General features: G+C 34.0%; 1 protein-coding gene across 11 annotated transcripts in view; it reads right to left on the reverse strand.

Moving 5' to 3' along the window:
- Positions 1-20,672, reverse strand: part of MPDZ (multiple PDZ domain crumbs cell polarity complex component) — a 157,972-nt gene that overhangs the window by 71,519 nt on the left and 65,781 nt on the right. For 10 of the 11 annotated variants that reach the window (XM_036926643.2, XM_036926637.2, XM_036926638.2 and 7 more), the window contains 6 exons: positions 19,477-19,623; positions 18,406-18,570; positions 16,456-16,641; positions 15,083-15,292; positions 12,817-12,933; positions 10,022-10,186 (listed from right to left, as the gene is read on the reverse strand). In XM_036926643.2, the coding sequence (XP_036782538.2) occupies positions 10,022-10,186; positions 12,817-12,933; positions 15,083-15,292; positions 16,456-16,641; positions 18,406-18,570; positions 19,477-19,623 (990 nt within the window). The remainder of the gene's footprint in view (positions 1-10,021; positions 10,187-12,816; positions 12,934-15,082; positions 15,293-16,455; positions 16,642-18,405; positions 18,571-19,476; positions 19,624-20,672) is intronic. The other variant, XM_036926642.2, reaches the window with a different exon arrangement.

The raw sequence follows: 20,672 nt of genomic DNA on the forward strand, positions 1-20,672 counted from the left end.
TTCTTCTCAAGTACACATGGAACATTCTCCAGAATAGACCACATACTAGGCCACAAAAAGAGCCTCAGTAAATTCCAAAAGATTGAAATTCTACCAACCAACTTCTCAGACCACAAAGGTATAAAACTACAAATAAATTGTACAAATAAAACAAAAAGGCTCACAAACACATGGAGGCTTAACAACATGCTCCTAAACAATCAATGGATCAAAGAACAAATTAAAATAGAGATCAAGGAATATACGGAAACAAATGACAACAACAACACAAAGCCCCAACTTCTGTGGGACGCAGCGAAAGCAGTCTTAAAAGGACAGTATACAGCAACCCAGGGATACTTAAAGAAGGAAGAACAATTCCAAATGAATAGTCTAACATCACAATTACTGAAATTGGAAAAAGAAAAAAAAATGAGGCCTAATGTCAGCAGGAGGGATAAAATAAAAATCAGAGAAGAAATAAATAAAATTGAGAAGAATAAAACAATAGAAAAAAATCAATGAAACCAAAAGCTGGTTCTTCAAGAAAATAAACAAAATAGATAAGCCTCTAGCCAGACTTACTAAGAGAAAAAGAGAATCAACACACATCAACAGAATCAGAAATGAGAAAGGATAAATCACGACGGGCCCCACAGAAATACAAAGAATTATTAGAGATTATTATGAAAACCTATATGCTAACAAGCAGGAAAACCTAGAAGAAATGGACAACTTCCTAGAAAAATACAACCTTCCAAGACTGACCCAGAAAGAAACAGAAAATCTAAACACACCAATTACCAACAACGAAATTGAAGCAGTAATCAAAAAATAACCCAAGAACAAAACCCCCGGGCCATACGGATTTACCTCGGAATTTTATCAGACATACAGAGAAGATATAATACCCATTCTCCTTAAAGTTTTCCAAAAAATAGAAGAGGAGGGAATACTCCCAAACTCATTCTATGAAGCCAACATCACCCTAATACCAAAACCAGGCAAAGACACCACAAAAAAAGAAAATTATCAACAGACCAATATTCCTGATGAACATAGATGCAAAAATACTCAACAAAATATTAGCAAACTGAATTCAAAAATACATCAAAAGGATCATACACCATGACCAAATGGGATTCATCTCAGGGATGCAAAGATAGTACAACATTCAAAAATCCATCGACATCATCCACCACATCAACAAAAAGAAGGACAAAAACAACATGATCATCTCCATAGATGCTGAAAAAGCATTCGACAATATTCAACATCCATTCACAATAAAAACTCTCAACAAAATGGGTATAGAGGGCAAGTACCACAGCATAACAAGGGCCATATATGATAAACCCACAGCCAACATCATACTGAACAGCAAGAAGCTGAAAGCTTTTCCTCTGAGATCAGGAACAAGACAAGGATGCCCACCTCTCCCCACTGTTACTCAACATAGCACTGGAGGTCCTAGCCACAGCAATTAGACAAAACAAAGAACTACAAGGAATCCAGATTGGTGAAGAAGAAGTTAAACTGTCAGTATTTGCAGATGACATGATATTGTACATAAAAATCCCTGCATATTTCACACCAAAACTACTACAAGTAATATCGAAATTCAGCAAAGTTGCAGGATACAAAATTAATACACAGAAATCTGTGGATTTCCTATACACTAACAATGAACTAATAGAATGAGAAATCAGGAAAACAATTCCATTCACAATTGCACCATAAAGAATGAAATACATAGGAATAAACCTAACCAAGGAAGTGAAAGAACTATACCCTGAAAACTACAGGACACATCTTAAGAGAAATTAAAGAGGACACTAACAAATGGAAAATCATCCCATGCTCTTGGCTAGGAAGAATTAATATAGTCAAAATGGCCATCCTGCCCAAAGCAATATACAGATTTGATGCCATCCCTATCAAATTACCAACAGTATTCTTCAATGAACTGGAACAAATAGTTCAAAAATTCATATGGAAACACCAAAGACCCCAAATAGCCAAAGCAATCCTGAGAAGGAAGAATAAAATGGGGGGGGGGGATCTTGCTCCCCAACTTCAAGCTCTACTAAGCCACAGTAATCAAGACAATTTGGTACTGGCAAAAGAAGAGAGCCACAGACCAATAGAACATAACAGAGACTCCAACATTAACCCAAACATATATGGTCAATTAATATATGATACAGGAGCCATGGGCATCAATGGGGAAATGACAGCCTCCTCAACAGTTGGTGCTGGCAAAACTGGACAGCTACATGTAAGAGAATGAAACTGGACCATTGTCTAACCCCATACACAAAAGTAAATTCAAAATGGATCAAAGCCCTGAATGTAAGTCATAAAACCATAAAACTCTTAGAAAGAAACATAGGCAAAAATCTCTTGGACATAAACATGAGCAACTTCTTCATGAACATATCTCCCTAGGCAAGGGAAACAAAAGCAAAAATGAACAAGTGGGAATTTATAAAGCTAAAAAGCTTCTGTACAGCAAAGGACACCATCAATAGAACAAAAAGGTACCCTACAGTATGGGAGAATATATTCGTAAATGACATAGCCAATAAAGGCTTGACATCCAAAATATATAAAGAGCTCACGCTCCTCAACAAACAAAAAGCAAATAATCCAATTAAAAAATGGGCAGAGGAGCTGTACAGACAGTTCTCCAAAGAAGAAATTCAGATGGCCAACAGACACATGAAGAGATGCTCCACATTGCTAGTTATCAGAGAAATGCAAATTAAAACCACAATGAGATATCACCTCACACCAGTAAGGATCACCACCATCCAAAAGAAAAACAACAACAAATGTTGGCGAGGTTGCGGAGAAAGGGGAACCCTCCTACACTGCTGGTGGGAATGTAAATTAGTTCAACCATTGTGGAAAGCAGTATGGAGGTTCCTCAAAAAGCTCAAAATAGAAATACCATTTGACCCAGGAATTCCACTTCTGGGATTTACCCTAAGAATACAGCAGCCCAGTTTGCAAGACAGATGCACCCCTATGTTTATCGCAGCACTATTTACAATAGCCAAGAAATGGAAGCAACCTAAGTGTCCATCAGTAGATGAATGGATAAAGAAGATGTGGTACATATACACAATGGAATATTATTCAGCCATAAGGAGAAAATAAATCCTACCATTTGCAACAACACGGATGGGGCTAGAGGGTATTATGCTCAGTGAAATAAGCCAGGCAGAGAAAGACAAGTACCAAATGATTTCACTCATGTGTGGAGTATAAGAACAAAGAAAAACTGAAGGAACAAAACAACAGCAGACTCACAGAACCCAAGAATGGACTAACAGTTACCAAAGGGAAAGGGACTGGGGAGGATGGGTGGGAAGGGAGGGATAAGGGTGGGGGAAAAAGAAAGTGAGCATTACAATTAGCATGTATAATGTGTGTGGGGGCATAGGGAGGGATGTGCAACACAGGGAAGACAAGAAGTGATTCTACAGCATCTTTCTATGCTGATGGACAGTAACTGTAATGGGATTTGTGGGGGGGACTTGGTGAAGGGGGGAGCCTAGTAACCATAATGTTCTTCATGTAATTGTAGATTAATGATACCAAAATTTAAAAAGAGAAAAGCATTAGCAAACATTCTTCACTTAGCTGACAATTCCACATATCTTTATTTTTATAAATGCTTTTGAATACATTTTCTGCAAATCATTTACCTCACATTCTACTGAATTATACAACATATTATACATAAGACTGTTTAGATATAAGATTATCTTCTTTTCACAAAAAAATTATTCAGAGTTCAATCTACATAGGAAAGAAAGTGTATTTCTTAATGTTTAGGAACAGTTCATTTCAATTAGTTTTAAGTTCCTATTTATTATAACATCAAGAACATAAAGAGAATGACATTAATTGATTCAGATTCACAACAGCCTCCAAGGGAAAATTATTCTGACAGACACTTTTAGGTACTTATGGAGATGACCAGAAAGCTATACAATTCATATTATAATATGGAAAATTTTCATAAATATCTTGCAAAGTGTAACAGAAGGAATATTAAGAAGGGATATCATGAGATATAGGTCCTAATTCAGGCTCTTACTAATAATCTGTATATCACAGAACCTCTCTTGGCCTTATATAATTTCTAAAATTCCCCAAAATTCTAAAATTACATAGTTCCACATAAACATATGTATCTACCAACAACAGCAATAATGTATCACTTATGTGCTTTGGTCAAACAGTTGCTCCATGAACTGATGTTGAATAAACATATTTTTCCCCCTCAATTATTTTACAGATATTTTAAAGTAATAGAGTAGTGTATGAATATATCATCATCAGAAAGATTTAAGCCATACAGATGTATTTTGTGTATGTGTACAGAGTACAATATGAAAGTCTTCCATTATGGCTCCTACTTCTATTCTTTTCTGCAGAGAAATACCTAGAATCAGTTGAGTGATTATTCATCTCATTTTTTTATTCATTTACACAATATATATGTGCAAATATACATACTTGCACTCAAGTATACATGCACATATGCACATACATTTTTTCAACCTAAACTGAGTCATTTGCTAAGTAATGTTTTCAGTTACTTTTTTAAAAGTATCTTTGTATCTTGACATGACAGATTTCCATATCAGTAAATAAAAGTCAGCTTTGATAATCTTCTTAAGGCTATAAAATATTCCTAAGTACGAAAGGCACTGGAGTGTATCCTCTGGAGTCAGGCTTGCCTGGGTTGGATGCTGGCTCCACCACTAGTCAGCTGTGTGACCTTCAGTAAGTTACGTAAATACTCTATGCCTTGGTTCCCTCATCTATTAATTAAGACCTAGTTCAGGAGTGTTGTGAGGACTGAGAGTTAATACCACAAAGTACTAAAAACATGTCTGACTTAAGAGATAAATGACCAATAATTGTTAGTCATTGCTTTGATTTTTATTATACATCTTTGTGCATGTGACAACTTACTTAGCATATAAATTGCTAAAACTGTGGGTCAAATGATAAGCACAATGTTAGCATATTATTACCAATGGGCTTCTAATTTTCTCTCACAAAAAGAGAATATGGGACTACCTATTAACCAATCTTGGCAATCCTAGATTAATTTGGCAATTTGATCTATAAGAAGTAGACTCATTAGTGTTTTAGTATTTTACTATGCATGTCCCTCACAATCCTTGACAGCATGCCATCTGTATATATCCTGTGAACACTCTCTTCATATACTTTATCCAACTTTTTATCAAGTGGTTTTCACTTGTTGCCACTGACATAATCTGAATATGAAGTCTGTGATACATGCTACCAGTATTTTCCCAGCCTGCCACTTGTCTTTTAAGCTTGTAAATGTTTTATAGATATACATGAAGAAGTTAAATTCTTTACATAATTATTTATGAAATTCTTTTTGTATCAAATTTGTCCATTTTTTGTATGCTTCTGGATTTTATAAGTTGCTTAGTAAGTCCTACCTCCAAAAATAGAACATAAAATGTTTTCTTCTATTTTATAAGTGCTTTGTTTCCAGGTTCAATTTTACCTCATCTAGAATTTACTTTAGGGTTGGTATGAAATATAGGTCTCATCATTTCTTCTAAAAGGGTTATCAATTTTTTTAACACAATTTATTACACTCCTCTTCTCCAACACATTATCACCTACATGGAACTATAAAATATGCCTGGTACCAATAATTGAGACAAGTGGTAATAGCATACAAGGAAGACTGTAGCATCTTAAGGAACAAATAGGAAATGATCATCTTCTACACTCATAGAACCTAAACAATAACCTGCTGGCTCATTCATCAACTTAGATTATTTTATTCTTATGAGAAATAACAACATGCTTATTACAGAATTTGTTAGCTTCTGTATAACTAGTTATAATATTTAACAGTGTATCATCTACCCCACACCTCTAAAAAAGATGACAGTCAAAACCGCTTTTTAAAGAGGTCAAGCTGCCCTTGTTAGCTGGGGCTTACTATAAATTGTGTAACAGAAACGTCTATGAATTATTCACAAAGGAGTTAGCACAGACACATAGAAAAGAAAGAGCTAATCAACACAGCAGACAACAATACACCTACTTGAGAAACATTTCTGGTTGCTGAACAACCAACGGAGTTTTAGTTTTAAAAATCTTACAGATCTAAAAGAAAAGCAGTTCTTCCCCCCACCATAAGATGTCTAAAAATAACTCTATAATTCCCCAGTGCAGTTAAGTATCTAAACAGAAGTCTTTCAAACAAACCATGTTAGTATTTGCCTCCACTTGATATATTCTTGTTCTCAGGAAGAAATGGGAAAAAATTATATAAAAATGTCAAAACACTTGAAAATAGCTCTGTTTTAAATGTAGTAAGTAAGTTAAGGTTATAGTTAGGTACATTATTGGCCCAGATAATATATTCACTTAAATATGTAAATGTTTAAATATTCCTGGATACCACCTGCTTTTCTTCAATAAGCAGTCTACCACAGAATTCTTCTACTTCTGAAAAATATACTATAAGCATGGCTGCTCCAACTTGCCATCATTCTCCCATTCTTTCTGAAATAAGGTACACTTCCTTTACTGTTTGTACATTGACCCTACTGAACAAAATTCAACACCTTCAAACCTCTTTGAGAGCCTGCAGTTTTTCATTAAGATTGCCACAATCACTTTCATCATTTTAGCTAGTTGAGACTAGGCCCTTTTCCAAAGAAAAATCAACATTTTAAACACAAATTTGAAAGCAGCAATATTTTATGCTATAGAATGTCACTAGGTGGAGATTTGTAGGAACACACAGACTTCTGCTTATTTTTTTTTATCATAGCATCCATTAGCTGTGTTTGGTGTGAAATGTGCAAAGAGGGCTTTCTATCTTGACAAACACCAAGTTCAACTTGCTCTAGAATCAACAGCATATCCTAGGGGGACCAATACTGAAAAATGAAGGACATGCACCAAACTGGTAGTCATTTCATCCCTGGAGTGAGAGTGAACATGGGTGTACAAGGATGGGCCATAAGGATGTGGGTAAGGACTAAAGCGGAGACTCTTGAATTAAATCTTTATTGGGTGTATCTTTAAGCCAAAATAGAAAAAAATAAATGAGAGCATCTTCTTCCCCAAAACCATGTTGAGTTTTTAAACAAAACTACAAACATTTATGTTAAGAAAACAATTTTCTGCATTTTGTTATGTCTTTGTAGGTGACAAAAAAAAAGTGTGGGGGGGGGGAGACAAAACAGATTAATCAAAAAATTAAAACATACAACAATGAGAAAACCCCCTTGTTTTTTTGTCTTTAAAATCACACTTCAATGATCTGCCTCTATTAATCTAAAGGCCACAGAAGTTACTGTATAGTATTTTTCAGATTTTTGAGTTAACAGTTATTTCCTTTATGTAATTTAATGATAATTAATCCAACAGAAATCACTCCTTTAAAAGAAAGAAAAAGAGAAAAAGGAGAATGGGCCCCCAGATGGGAGAATTTTGTGCAAAGGAGCTCCAACATATGCCCACAGGTCTTTGGTGTCTAAGTTGCTGTCTAGATTCAGATCCTCCTTTTAGAAGTAAGGTCTGCCTCTCTGCTAAGTCCCTGCTCTAAATGATTAGTTCTTAAAACTTCTGGTAGCATACCTAAACAACAAGAAAAGACTTCTCATTGAGGTAAGGAGAGGGTGAAATTATTTGTGCATTTCCAGCTACCATTTAAGGCTAAAAGACTATTACATATTCAGCAAAGTCAAAAACCTGAGGAATTACTGAGATCCTCACACTCTATTTTATCCTTCTTTCAAATCAGTATGAAGTTGTCTTTGTTTTTCTTAAGTATCATATATAATATGATCATTATTTTATCAATTAAAGCGTCCCAAGTGAGCTTGCTTTTAAGAAAAATAGTGAATTCTAAATTCCATAACAAGCTATCTTTGTTTCTCTTAAATATCATATATATGATCATTATTTTTTCAATTAAAGTGTCTCAAAGTGAGCTTGCTTTTAAGAAAAATAATGAATTCTCAATTCCATAAAAAACTGTCATTCTGTCTTTTAAAAATAAATTTAGTGCAAAGTGATAGGAAGATGAATGCACCATCTAGCTTTTTTATTTATTGACATAATTTTCTAGTAAATATCTAGGTAACTATAAAGATGCCACAAAAAAAGAGAAAAAAACATCGCAGAGGTTTACCATGATACAGAAATAGTCCTACTTTTTAAGAAAATGGAAAGCACACAGGACTTTCAGAATGTGTTTTAAAACAAACTTATTAATGTCTTCTTTGTTGTTTCATAGTTTAAATATTTCAGTTGTAAGGCCAGCTTGCCAAAATTTACTTCAACAAAAAGAGTAAACTGCTTTGGAAAAAAAAAGAAAGGCAAATAGACTTCAGTAAGCCAGTAATACAGCCAGTTTTTGCCCTGTAAAATGTATTCTCGGTATGCAGATTGTGTAATTCCTTTAAGTAACAATTACTAAGTTAAACAATGCAATCTGTCCCACTGGCAAGAAGTGTACTATGCTATAGATTAGGAGATTCCACTCAGCTTTCAGCCCTAAGGCCTATAAAGACTGAACATGTTCCAAACAGGATGCAGTCAGATAGGCTCAGGTGTGGTAAGAGAGGAGCAGCTGCTCCATTCAAGTTTACCTTGCAAATCAATTCAAGGAGATTGCCCAGCATCATTTGCAAGGATAACAGGTGCACCCTGAACATGAAAGAAAATGCTTTGAAGTGTCCTGGCCAAAAAATTACTTGTTAATCAGGAAAGGAGGAAAGCTGTGCTAGACCTATGGAAATTCTATTTTTTTAACTTTTTCATAAATACAGATCCTTCTTGCTGAGTTTATGCGGGAAGTATGTATTTCACATATTTAAAAAGTACCATTGTCCCGTCTGTCTTAATTTTAATGTGTATTTATGGCATATTCCTAACATGGAGAAATAAAATACATCCATAAATGAAATCTTTGCCAAGATTTAATAGATATTAACATCTTGCCATATTTGCTTCAACTTTTCTTATTAAAAGAATGTAATGCATTACAGATATAGCTCAATCCCACATCTCCTTTTTCTCTAAAAATAGCTTCTTTCCTGAAGTTGAGAAGTTTCATTCCCGCACATTTTTGGATTTTTTAATCCACACTAACACATATACAAAATGCACTGAACTGTTTTGTATATAAACAACTCCAACAAATCAATAGAAAGACAAACAACCTGATACAAAAATGACCGATAGGAAGTGGTCACTGATGGAAATGAAAACCAAATGGCCAATATATGAAAAAATACTCAATCTCACTACTTCAGGAACTCCGAATTAAAATAGTAAGATACCCTTTCACACAAAATATTGGATAAGTTTTAAAATATTACTTATTAAACATTACAGAGTATGTCACCAAGAAAATGAACAGTGCTAGGGCATATATACCAATAATGCATTTCTAAAATGCAGATGGCACAGGTATGTCAAATGATAACCAAATTCTTCATTCATATCCAGTGACTTAAACACACTGTGCCACTCACTGTGATTTTTATGTGAAGTACTCCTTGGCATTATTTTATATAAAAATGTATGAGAGCAATAAGTTTAACTTAGCTAGTAAATATTAAATTGATTCAAGAAATATTTTGCTATCCAACTCTGCATGAAAATCAGTTTTAAAACCATTAAAGAAGTTACTCCTATAACTTTTCCAAAAGTAAACACAGCTAAACACACAATTTGAGAAATAAATTTCATTTAAGTGTTTCTTTCTAATGTAAATCCTAATCAAAGCTTTGACCTCATATTTCTCACAGAACCTAGATTTAAATAGTCCCTAGGAGTCCAAAAGTTACCCAATCAATACTGCCTACGTGAAACTGCACTTTGATAATGAATCCACAACTGGAGAAACATGTCTCTAACATGTTATTCCCACAGCTACCCACAAGCACTGACCTCTGGAAAATTACACGTAAGATTCTCCTGTAAATAAATAACATTTTGTTTGTACCTTGGGAGAAGATGGAAGGGATGGACCGTAATTGAGGCTATCGCTACAAGCACTGCCATGAAGAGATAAAGCAGAGGCTTGAGTGGAGTAGATACTGTCATTGTCAGGAGAGTATTGAGACTCAAATGTAGATTCATCTGCTAAGTCAGCATCATTTGTGTCCACCTAGGAATAAAATAATAACAGCAGTTGGGAATTCTGTTTTGTTACATGTATGACAAAGTCTCCACTTGAGACTAAAAGGCATTCTTTTGTCTACTCTGTTTTCTACATAGCCTCTTCACCATCTTCAACACACTGGCATCTGACCAATCATGAGAGCAAGACAAACAGGTGCTGGCATCGAAAAGTTATTTTATTCCACCAATAAAATTCCACAAATTAAGGAAAAATATTTGATTTTTTTTCCAGTTCACATTATTTTTTAAAAACACCTGCCCAATTTCCCAGAATTTCAAATTAAAATGAATAAGGTCATCACTTTTCCTATTTAAAATACACTATTATTCAAAAAGCAGTTTAGGCAAATACCTATTTATACAGCTCCTTAGAATGTTTTATTTTGTTTAAAATATCTTTAACTAGATTTTAAAACCATTCAAGTTGCTGGTCCAGAACTTGAATGGTGGTCACCAGAAACCAAAAAGAATAGCTGTGATTTCATGCTGAAATTATACTAACAAATAAGGGACCTAATTATGATCTGGTTAAGGTGAAGCTGCAAGTAAAAAACTTTATTGGAAAACTCACATAGGGTGAGTTAGAAAATTTCACTATATATTATCTACAAATCCTATTACTATTCTCTGTGGAAGAACCAAGTTAAACAATTAACTCATAGTGAGCTTGAAGCTCCTCCTTTAATTCACTCACAGTTATACCTCAGAAGAGATATAGCTAACATGAACACTACCCTTTTCTGATATTACCACTATTATCTGCCTTGATGGCAAAATCGCATTTTCTATTTCTTTGTGGTTTCAACTTACAGATTTAGCCAGGAGAAGCATCATAACATTATATCAGGTTATACTCTAGCAAAAACTTGGTAAGAATACAGGTGGGCCATTTCTAAGTGATACACTTCCTAATAATATATTTTAAATAAATGTTCAGATTTATTAGTGAATCACTATATGGAGGTTTACCTTTTACAAATGTACAGTATGTACAAAAATCTAAATAGTAAATACTTAACATCTGCTATCTAGATAGACAGTATTAACTAAGTCTTGTGTCATAGATTACAATAGATAAATATTTAAGAATATCTCAAAGCAACTTGTATACCTATCGTCGATGGCTAAGAATTTCAGTAGAGAGCTTAAATAATCAACTGATCTAATTATTGTACACATAAGAACACTAGAGTTCAGAGAAGCTGACTGGCCAAATCAACATTATACAGCTGGTTAGAGAGAAGACCCAGAACACCTACTATCATTTTAAGATGCTGAGTTCACTTAAAAGAGGGATTCAGCTTCTTTTTGATTGGCATTTATTTAAGGACATTCAAGAAAGTCAGGTAAATAAAATCCAGAGTGAAAAGTTTCTTGGGCCACTTCTAGAGATAATGGTATATTTGTGCCCATTTCAAAAAGAATTTACTATGGCTGGGTACTATTTAATACATTTCTACTATAGTACTTTAAGTACTTCACAGCATTCTAAACTATCTAGTTTTGAAGTGTTAACACAAAGCCTATGAAAATAGAGCCAAATGTTGCCTGGTGTGCTAAGTATTAAAATGCCAAATTATTGCATTTATTGTAATAAACACCAGAACTTTCCAAATGGCTATTTCAGGAGCTGGTAATTGAAAATTATTAAGAAGAACTGTCTTCCTCAAAATTAGGATTATTACACTCAAAAAAATAATTTATAATCTGGTTTAAAGAAATATGTGTACAATCAGTTATAAAAACATAATGGAGAATTTTACAGGACTTAAACCTCTCTCTAGTCTACCACCAAAATTGGTATTTAAAAAGGATGACATATTTCTTTCTAGTCACACTGGGCTATGTCTGCTCAAAAACAAGTCAGTTCAGGAATCTAGCTTTTAATGGTTAGGAGTCCTGGGAGCAGGAAGCACAATTTGCTATATTTACATACTTAAAATCTGGTGTTTAGTTTTATATGTTAATTATTGATACAGCAGTATCTCCTCTATTAGACAGTAAGGTTCTTAGGAGCAAGAATTATGTATTTATTCATTAAATGACCTCTAGTGGTCACTAACTACATTTAAGCCAACCTATTTTACTATATAAAGTAAAAATAAAATTTTAATTTAAATTTTTCTAGTAAATCAGTGATGTTTACATATATGTATTTATGGAAATCATAGGTTTTGTCTGTTTTGGAATAGTTCTTAATCAATAAATGAAACAATTTATATGATTTTCACATTACTAACATCTATTGGAAAAACATACCTGTTACATCATTAAAAGGCAGCCAAAACAACTGATTGATGACTGAAAACTGAAAACAGTTAAAGAATTCCTAGAGAAGCCCAAGCATGAAATTAGAGTAAACAAGTGCTTGAACAACTTCTAGTATGATGTAAAGATTAATTCTGTTGACATAATGCATTGCAAACCAACTTCCCACAAATACTTTTCACATAATTTGTTTTTCTTCCCTTTTGGAACTATGAAAACTATTGAAATGCTTAGTTTTCCAAAACATAATGAACAACAAATACAGTAAGACTTTAGAATATTTTGAAAGGCAAAAATGAGACACATTAAGAGTTTTGAAAGAAAGCTTGGTAAGTTGTAGCCACTAACCAGAGCCAAGTCAGCCCTGAAGAGGGCTTTGTCAGCCAGCCCTTTCTCCTCGCAGGAGTGTGGCAGGTAGAGAAAGGAATCCTCCTTAGCAGAAACATAACCTTCTTCTGGTGAAAGCTGCAGGGACAATGAAGCTCAGTGTTTGAGGATAAGTTCATGAAAAAGAGAACAGGAATAAGGGAAGAAAGGAGTGGGGAGGGAGGGGAGAGGAACAGGAAGGAGGGGAGAGGGGAAAATGACTTTAACATGGAATGATGAGCATGAAATGATATTCATATTAACATTTTTGTTAAGACACAATAAGGACATTATTGTGTCTAATGCCAACATCATCTATTAGATGAGAATCCCTTTCTTCTATTGTTTTCATTCTTCTTACAGAAGATTATCAAAATCAACAATTCTTTATATTATAGTTATCTTCTGGTCCTTTTTATCTGCCAAATATTCTGGCTAAACAATGACTTTTTAATATAGAAAAACAAGATACCTTTTACTGTTAAGACATTAAAGAAATTGTTGAAAAACAAAACATTATAAAGGACTTCTTTCTGTCATCATTTACTGGAATATTATTTTAAAGAATGTAATTTACTTGACAAAGAATGTTAGTGAACCCTACAATGAGGTCTCAATTTAGCATGGCTTTTAAAATTAAAAAGCCCAACCAATTCTACATACACAAGATCTACTTAAATTGCCTCCTGAGTTATTATATTCTAACCTTGGTCACACTGACAGAAAACTTAACATTTTTATTCTAATCTCAGATTAAACAGGTTTTAATATTTAGATTGTTTTGCCTACATCACCCTGTATCACTGTATCAGCAACATATGCATAAGTATTTTAGAAAAAAACTTTCCCTTGAGTTTAATGGTTAGTAAACCCACTTTTATGTAAAAGAGACATTTGTCATATATTCTATATCAAATTTGAAATTAGATATTTGATGTATCAAATATTCTCATGAAAGAAATTTATTCAGGAAAAAGAGACATTTGTCATATATTGTATATCAAATTTGAAATTAGATATTTGACTATCAAATATTCTCATGAAAGAAATTTATTCGGGAATTAGCTAGGAAAACAAAGAGCACTTCTGAATAATTGGTATGGTTTCTCCTTAAGGGCAGTAAAAAAAAACATATACTGAATTACATTTGCCATTTTTCTTTTACTAACAGAAAGACCAGAACAAAATGTATGGTTAATCTTAATATGCAGTCCCATATGGCCTATTTTCATTCTTATATTCCCCTTTGTGTTGAACTTTTGTTCTGATTTCTACAATCCTGGTTTGATTTCAGGTTGAATTAACAGATTCTTCCTCCTTCCAGCCTTCTCTCCCTCCCATTCTTTCTGTTTTCATAAATATATTTTCATAGGTTACCAAAACTCTTTGTGAAATAACAAGTGGAACCCCAAAACATTAACATTTTAAATATATTAACAAAGTTTACTATTTGAAAAAATTCTTTCACAAAGTCAACAAATCTTTATGAGGTTTATGTAAATATATCTATGTGTTTGTTTTCTTAAGAGAAGGTGCATTTGCCTTTTCACTTAAAAATATATTTATACACGAAAAAAACTCACAAATGTTTTAAGAACATCTCTAATATTTAATTGCAGTTTAGTGATAAGTGCTATATTATAATCACTATATTGACATTACGTAGCATGAATTCATTAGTTGTTTTTAATATTGGACTAATTAATGACATGAAGTCTATTCCCTTCCAGGAGAACTACAAGCCAATGAACCTACTTAGGAAAGTTCAATTTCTTGCTCAGCAGTAATTAGACAACATATGTGCAGAGGTCAATGGAATCCAGGACCTTAAGTCACTCTGATGGAAACACTACTTTATTCCACTATACTTAAAGATTCCACTGTTAGTTATTAATGTATTTCTCAAATACCCCAATGTATTGGTATAGATATTTTAAGGCACATTTCTTTGAAAATATTTGATTCTATATTCATCATGACTTTATTGCCAGATAAAAAAGATCAAAAGTGAACCAAAAAACAGTAAGTTACAAATTTATTTCTAACTTCCTGGCTGTTTTCTTTTCTTTATCCTTTAAAAAAATATATTATTCAGAATTAAATCTTTAATTCATGGAGCCAATAGCCATGTTGATAAAAAATACGAGACGCCACGATTCAATTATGAGAACACCTGAAGCTAAAAGTAAGCCTAAAAGCCACTTTGTTTATAAACAGAAAAATAAATCAATAAAATCCAAATTCTTACAGGTAAAGGCTTGGCAACTCCTATTCTCACAGTTCCTGATGGTGCACCCTTCAGCGCCTGTACAGCTTCCTCAAGGCTGCTGTTTTCCAAGTTAATATCATTGACAAACATGAGTCGATCTCCAGGAAGGAGCCGTCCATCCTTTTCAGCAATGCCACCAGGCACCAATGAACGAATTACAATCACAGTGCTCGCTGGATCAACTGGATCCTAACACATATAAAGGCAAAGAGAAGGCAGCTCCTTTTTACTATGAGAAACGTTTTTATAGGTAGTCTACCGTGAATGGTAATAGATGGGTAATTGTTTCAAGTATCTTAAATTTTTTTCACACAATGCTTCTAATGAATTATCTGGGTAAAGGTTATCACCATTTTTAAAGAGTTTAGGAAGAGTTCACCCTGAACAATGGCAGCCCTCACTTTCCATTTTTCCTGACTGGACATCTTAAATTCTACAGGTAACTTAAAACTATAATTTTAATTTTTGGTAAATTGTCTAATCTTTAGATTAGACATTATCTAAAGATTACCCAATTAGACATTACCCAAATAACTACCATTTGGGGCTAAATGTCAGAAATATGAATTACTAACAGCATTTGTTAAAATAGGATATTACTGTTATGGAATATTAGTACATATGAGTCTATTTTCTACTTGAAATGAAGAAATACAGAAAAAGGCCAGATAGTATTTAGAGATGCAGTGTTTCCCAGCAATCTTAATATTAGAACATGGTTTCAGAATCAGGCCCTATGAAGAACATAACTCCCAGGAGTCATCAGAGATGGCTTTCTGGTTCAGTACTAATTAATGAGGAGCAACAGCTGTCCTCTATTAGACAGGCTTTAGCATTTCCTCAGTTACAAAGCACAGAACATTATGCAGGATAAGAATGCAGGACACACTTGACCAATTTAAGCTTATTCATAAATGCAGTCATTTAGTCAAATGATAGGAATACTGGAATTTATAATGTATCTGATTATAACTCTATCATTCACTTCAGAGAAAATAAGTATCTACTTATCACTAAAATACTAACCATCAATTAAGAGCATGGAGATAAAAATAATTTAGACATACTTCCCAAATAACAAAAAATAACTATATTTCTATGACATGTATTCTGCACGGTCTTCCAATTTCCAAGAGCTAAAATATAAAAGAGTTCAATAAATTCAATGTTAAAAGAAATCCTTTATGATAATCAATGAATAGTAACCAAAATTACTATTTTTGACAATTTACTAGGAACAAGAAAATGTCGTCTTTGATGACTCTAAAATACTTTCTGCTTTCTAACAACAATATATCTTTAGTAGATGTCATCTTTCTAAAACTGAATTGTTAGAAGTAGGATATATTTACCTGATAATCTAAAATGCTAAAACCCAGTCCTTTGCTCCCTTTCTCCAGCTCGATGTGCTGAATGTCAGCCTCCCACATGGCCAAAGGTCCTTGAACCTCCTCTGCATTCTGACCCACATCAGTCATCGCCAGCACAGGATCTTCTGTCTCCGAGGACCCAATAAACTCGCCTAGGTCTACATGAGGCTGCATAACAGACCAGACAGATCTTATTTCAGAGGCACTAGATAATCAGATATACATACCAAGGCTACAAAGAATAGGAAGATTCCCAGAATCTGTCCAAAACACTCACATATAACGCAACACAGAGTCTCATGAAACCTTCATGAATTATATCAGTAATTTATTTAAAGTTGTTACAGAGGAAGAAATACCTAACTTGGAACAGGCATTAAAAATTTTGACTCAAATACCTCCTATGAAAATATACAATGGTTATAGTTCAGCAGCATGTGTGACTTTCAGTTTGTTTTTTTTTAATCAGTGTCTGAACCATCTCTATAGTCAGAAAAAAACCCCAAAAAGTTCTTTTGATATCAAAGAAAAAAGTTCTTATGATAAGTAAGAACAGTTCAAGAGGAACTTACTTATGTAAAAGCTCTGTACTCTATGCAAACTAGGGTTCTAAAATGCTGTGACTTATGCTCATGATTATTTCATTAATTAACATGTACAATGGCAAGATAAGATTGGAAGTCGGATTGGAAGTCGAATCTGTGCTGCCTTGAGCAATATTCTTTATCTGGGCTTCATAATTACCAATCTCATAGAATTTTTGAGGATTAAATGTAAAGCATTTGCCTCAGAAACAAGGGTTCAAAATGTTAGCTTCTTTCAGCATAAATAAATTAAAATGAATCTAGGTTAATTTTTTTTTTGTTCGCCTGTATGAACACATCAAATTTAGGGAAAACATATTTTGATGGTGAAAGTCTAGTCTGTATGCATATCCTAGGACCATGGGCACAAATCTGTCCACCAGCTTTATTGCTACAGTCCAATTTATACCACATAAAAATGAGTATGGATATGTATGGCACTAAACTTTTAAGTTCTACACAGTTTGTAATTATGTTTTTATTCCACCCTATTCTGTAGGGAATATGAAATTATGAACTTGTTTAAAAGAAAGCCACAGACCCAAGAGCAAGTCACTCTAGTCCTTCCCCTTAATTCCCTTTGACAACAGGACTTACATGAACCTGACTCTTTTCTTAAGCACCACATATTGTATGTAAATGAAATGTACCCCTTTGAAGTTCTGTCTTTTTGACTGTCTCTTCTAGGATATAGAACCTTTGAAACACTGTAGCCCCTCAGAACACATCTATTTCATAGAAGTTATTTCCCCTGGGCTGATCCTTAGTTTGGCTCAAATTAAACTATTTAAAGATGACTTTAGTGATCTTTTTGTCAACACTTTATTCTTCCATTTTCAAAATTATCCCACTATATTTATTCCTTCAGTATAATGTAAATCAAATCTTAATGCCATCGCCTATTATACCTTAAACAAAAGTACCTTTACCACGTAACTTGTATATACTATTTACATACTTCAATTTTCTCTTCCATAAATGGGGACAATATGAGTGTCTATCAATATCATAGGAATGTTGTGAATAAATTATACAAGTACGTAGTGTACAATGTCTAATAGCATTATATTACGTTAATTAATCTACAGAGCAACCCTGTGACAGGCATCATGACATATTTTACAGAGGAGAAAACTGAAATTCAGATGAAGTGACTTGCCCAAGAGCCAGTGAGTGCCAAGTGTGATTCTACCGCAAATCTGTCTGACTCCAAGGTGTAACCTACAAGCTATGGGATATGTGAAGAAATCATACATGAAATAAAAGAAAAAAGGCTTAAAAAGTTTTAGACACCATTTAGCCTTTCCATTATATATTCGTATTAGTCTCATGTCTGCAAATCTAATACCTTTTCTGTTAGTTCAATATCACGTAAGTCCAGGCTATCCAATTCTGACTGGGTGGTGGGTGGCACAGTTCGACGACAGCATACCATTGACACTTCTATAGGCAGTTCTTTTAAAATATTCACCACATCTTGGTGATTTTCCCCAAGCAAAGTTATGCCATTCACCTATGCAGAAAGATAAGTTGTCCAAGAAAAAATGTTTCATAACATTAATACTTTTTTGAAAACAGGTTTCTATTAAATAAATATAAACTTTACAGTGGTGATTACTACAGTTATGCTGTGCTCAGAACTATAGTTAGACCTACAGTAGTATGATCTAAAGACAGCTCATACACCTTTAATACTTTTTTTGGGAACTGGACATTCTACAGTATTCACACACAAAAAAGATCACTAGCTTTCACCCATGGTTCATATACCAATGTAGTAGTTTGAAAAAAGGAAACCTAATAAAAACAGTTCCAAAGAGGAAGGGAGAAAGGGGAGATTATTTTAAAATTTGACATTTTATATTATTATTAAGTGAAAAAAAATCACAATGGAAAACAGCATATACTGTATGCTAACATGTTTTTAAAACTGGGAGAAAATATATTCAAATTTTCTTATTTATTTAATAAAAATATCTGGAAGATTGCACAAAAACCAAATATAACGGTAGTTAACTAATGAAGGGTGGGAGGACTGGGTGGATTGGGACAGGAAAGAGACTTCCCACTGTCTATCTCTGTATTCTGTGTGACTATGAAACATGTGAACATATTATATATTCTAAAAATTTAACACATGCTTAAAATTTTTAAGTTTTTATAATTCTTTGAACTTAAAAGCAAAACAAAATACCCACCATAGTATTAGGTCTAATTAGGTCTGAAGATCAATGCACTACAGATTTGGAATTTCTGCTATAGGTGGATTTTTATTTGTAGAACTTTCTCAAGTATCCTTCAGAAGGGGAAATTTAAAATAAGAACTAAGCTACTGTGTGCATTTTCACTACACATTAAGCCTCTTGCAGCCTTCCCAGAATTTTATTTGGTGGGAGTGGGTAATGACAAAGCTCCTTACTTCCAATAGCTCATCTCCACGGAAAAGCTTCCCACTGTGTCCAACAGGACCTTCTGGTAGAACAGATCGGATAAAATGATGTCCCACTGTTGCTTCCAGACTTATCCCCAAGCCACTGTTCTCACTAAACTTGCTCACATGGGCCACCTGAAAGGAGAAAAACCATCACAACTTTAATATTGTTCCTTTTGTTTTTTCTTCTCACATACTTATTTTATGTTCACAAGAAAGGTCACCTTTCTCACAAAAGCTTCTAAAACCTTATTGTAAAGCTGCAAAGCTTTGGAACTTTGCCTTTGAAGGAATACTGATATCTATCGTTTCAAGAACCAACACAAATGCAAGGAAGCAGTCAGATATAAGCACTCTAGCCTCTGCAGTGCCCAAAGGTGCTGAGGACAGATGGAGAGCAGTCAAAACCACAGCAGGTAAGTCACACGCCTAAGCTCCAACAGCAAAGACACACACTTACACTTACCATGTGTCAGGAACTGTGCTAACCCCATTACAGAGATTAGCTTATGTGCTTCTTCTCACAAATAGGTACAATTTCTATCCTGTTTCCCAGATTAGGAAAATGAGGCTCAGAGGGGTTACCCTAACCAGGGTCACACAGTTAGAAAAGAGCTTCGAATCTAAGTAGTCTGAACCTATAACCCATACTCCTGACCTCATGCTGTATCAAGGGACATTGGTCTTTAAAAAGTGAATCAAAGCTTAAAAATGGAGAACTTCCTATTTCCTACTGTTACATACTAGCTCATGAAGAATGTTAGGCAAATAATCCGTTTTCAAAAAAAATCCAATCATTATATTAAAATCAGAATGCATACTAAAGATGACCTACTTTACCCCTTTATTTTACAGTTAAGGGAACTGAGGGACAGAGAGACTGAGAAAAATGTGCTTAATTTAAAAAGATCTCTTTCAAAACTTGATGATACTAAGCAGTGGGTTATTATCTGAAGCTATTATCAACTGATGTTGAAATCTAATGCTGGAACAACTCCTTCTCACTCCTTAAAATCCAATTTAGATAACACTTTCTCTGAGCTGCCCTCCAGACCCTCACTAACAATGCCCTTCTCTGTACCTCACTCCTCCCATGATTACAGTTATGCTTCCAACTAACGACACAGTAAACAATTTAAAGTCAGACCTATGTCCTACTTCTGTTTGCTGAGGGCCAATGAACA

The sequence above is a fragment of the Manis pentadactyla genome, chromosome 3, assembly GCF_030020395.1.
Source record: "Manis pentadactyla isolate mManPen7 chromosome 3, mManPen7.hap1, whole genome shotgun sequence".
In the NCBI taxonomy this organism is placed as follows: domain Eukaryota; kingdom Metazoa; phylum Chordata; class Mammalia; order Pholidota; family Manidae; genus Manis; species Manis pentadactyla.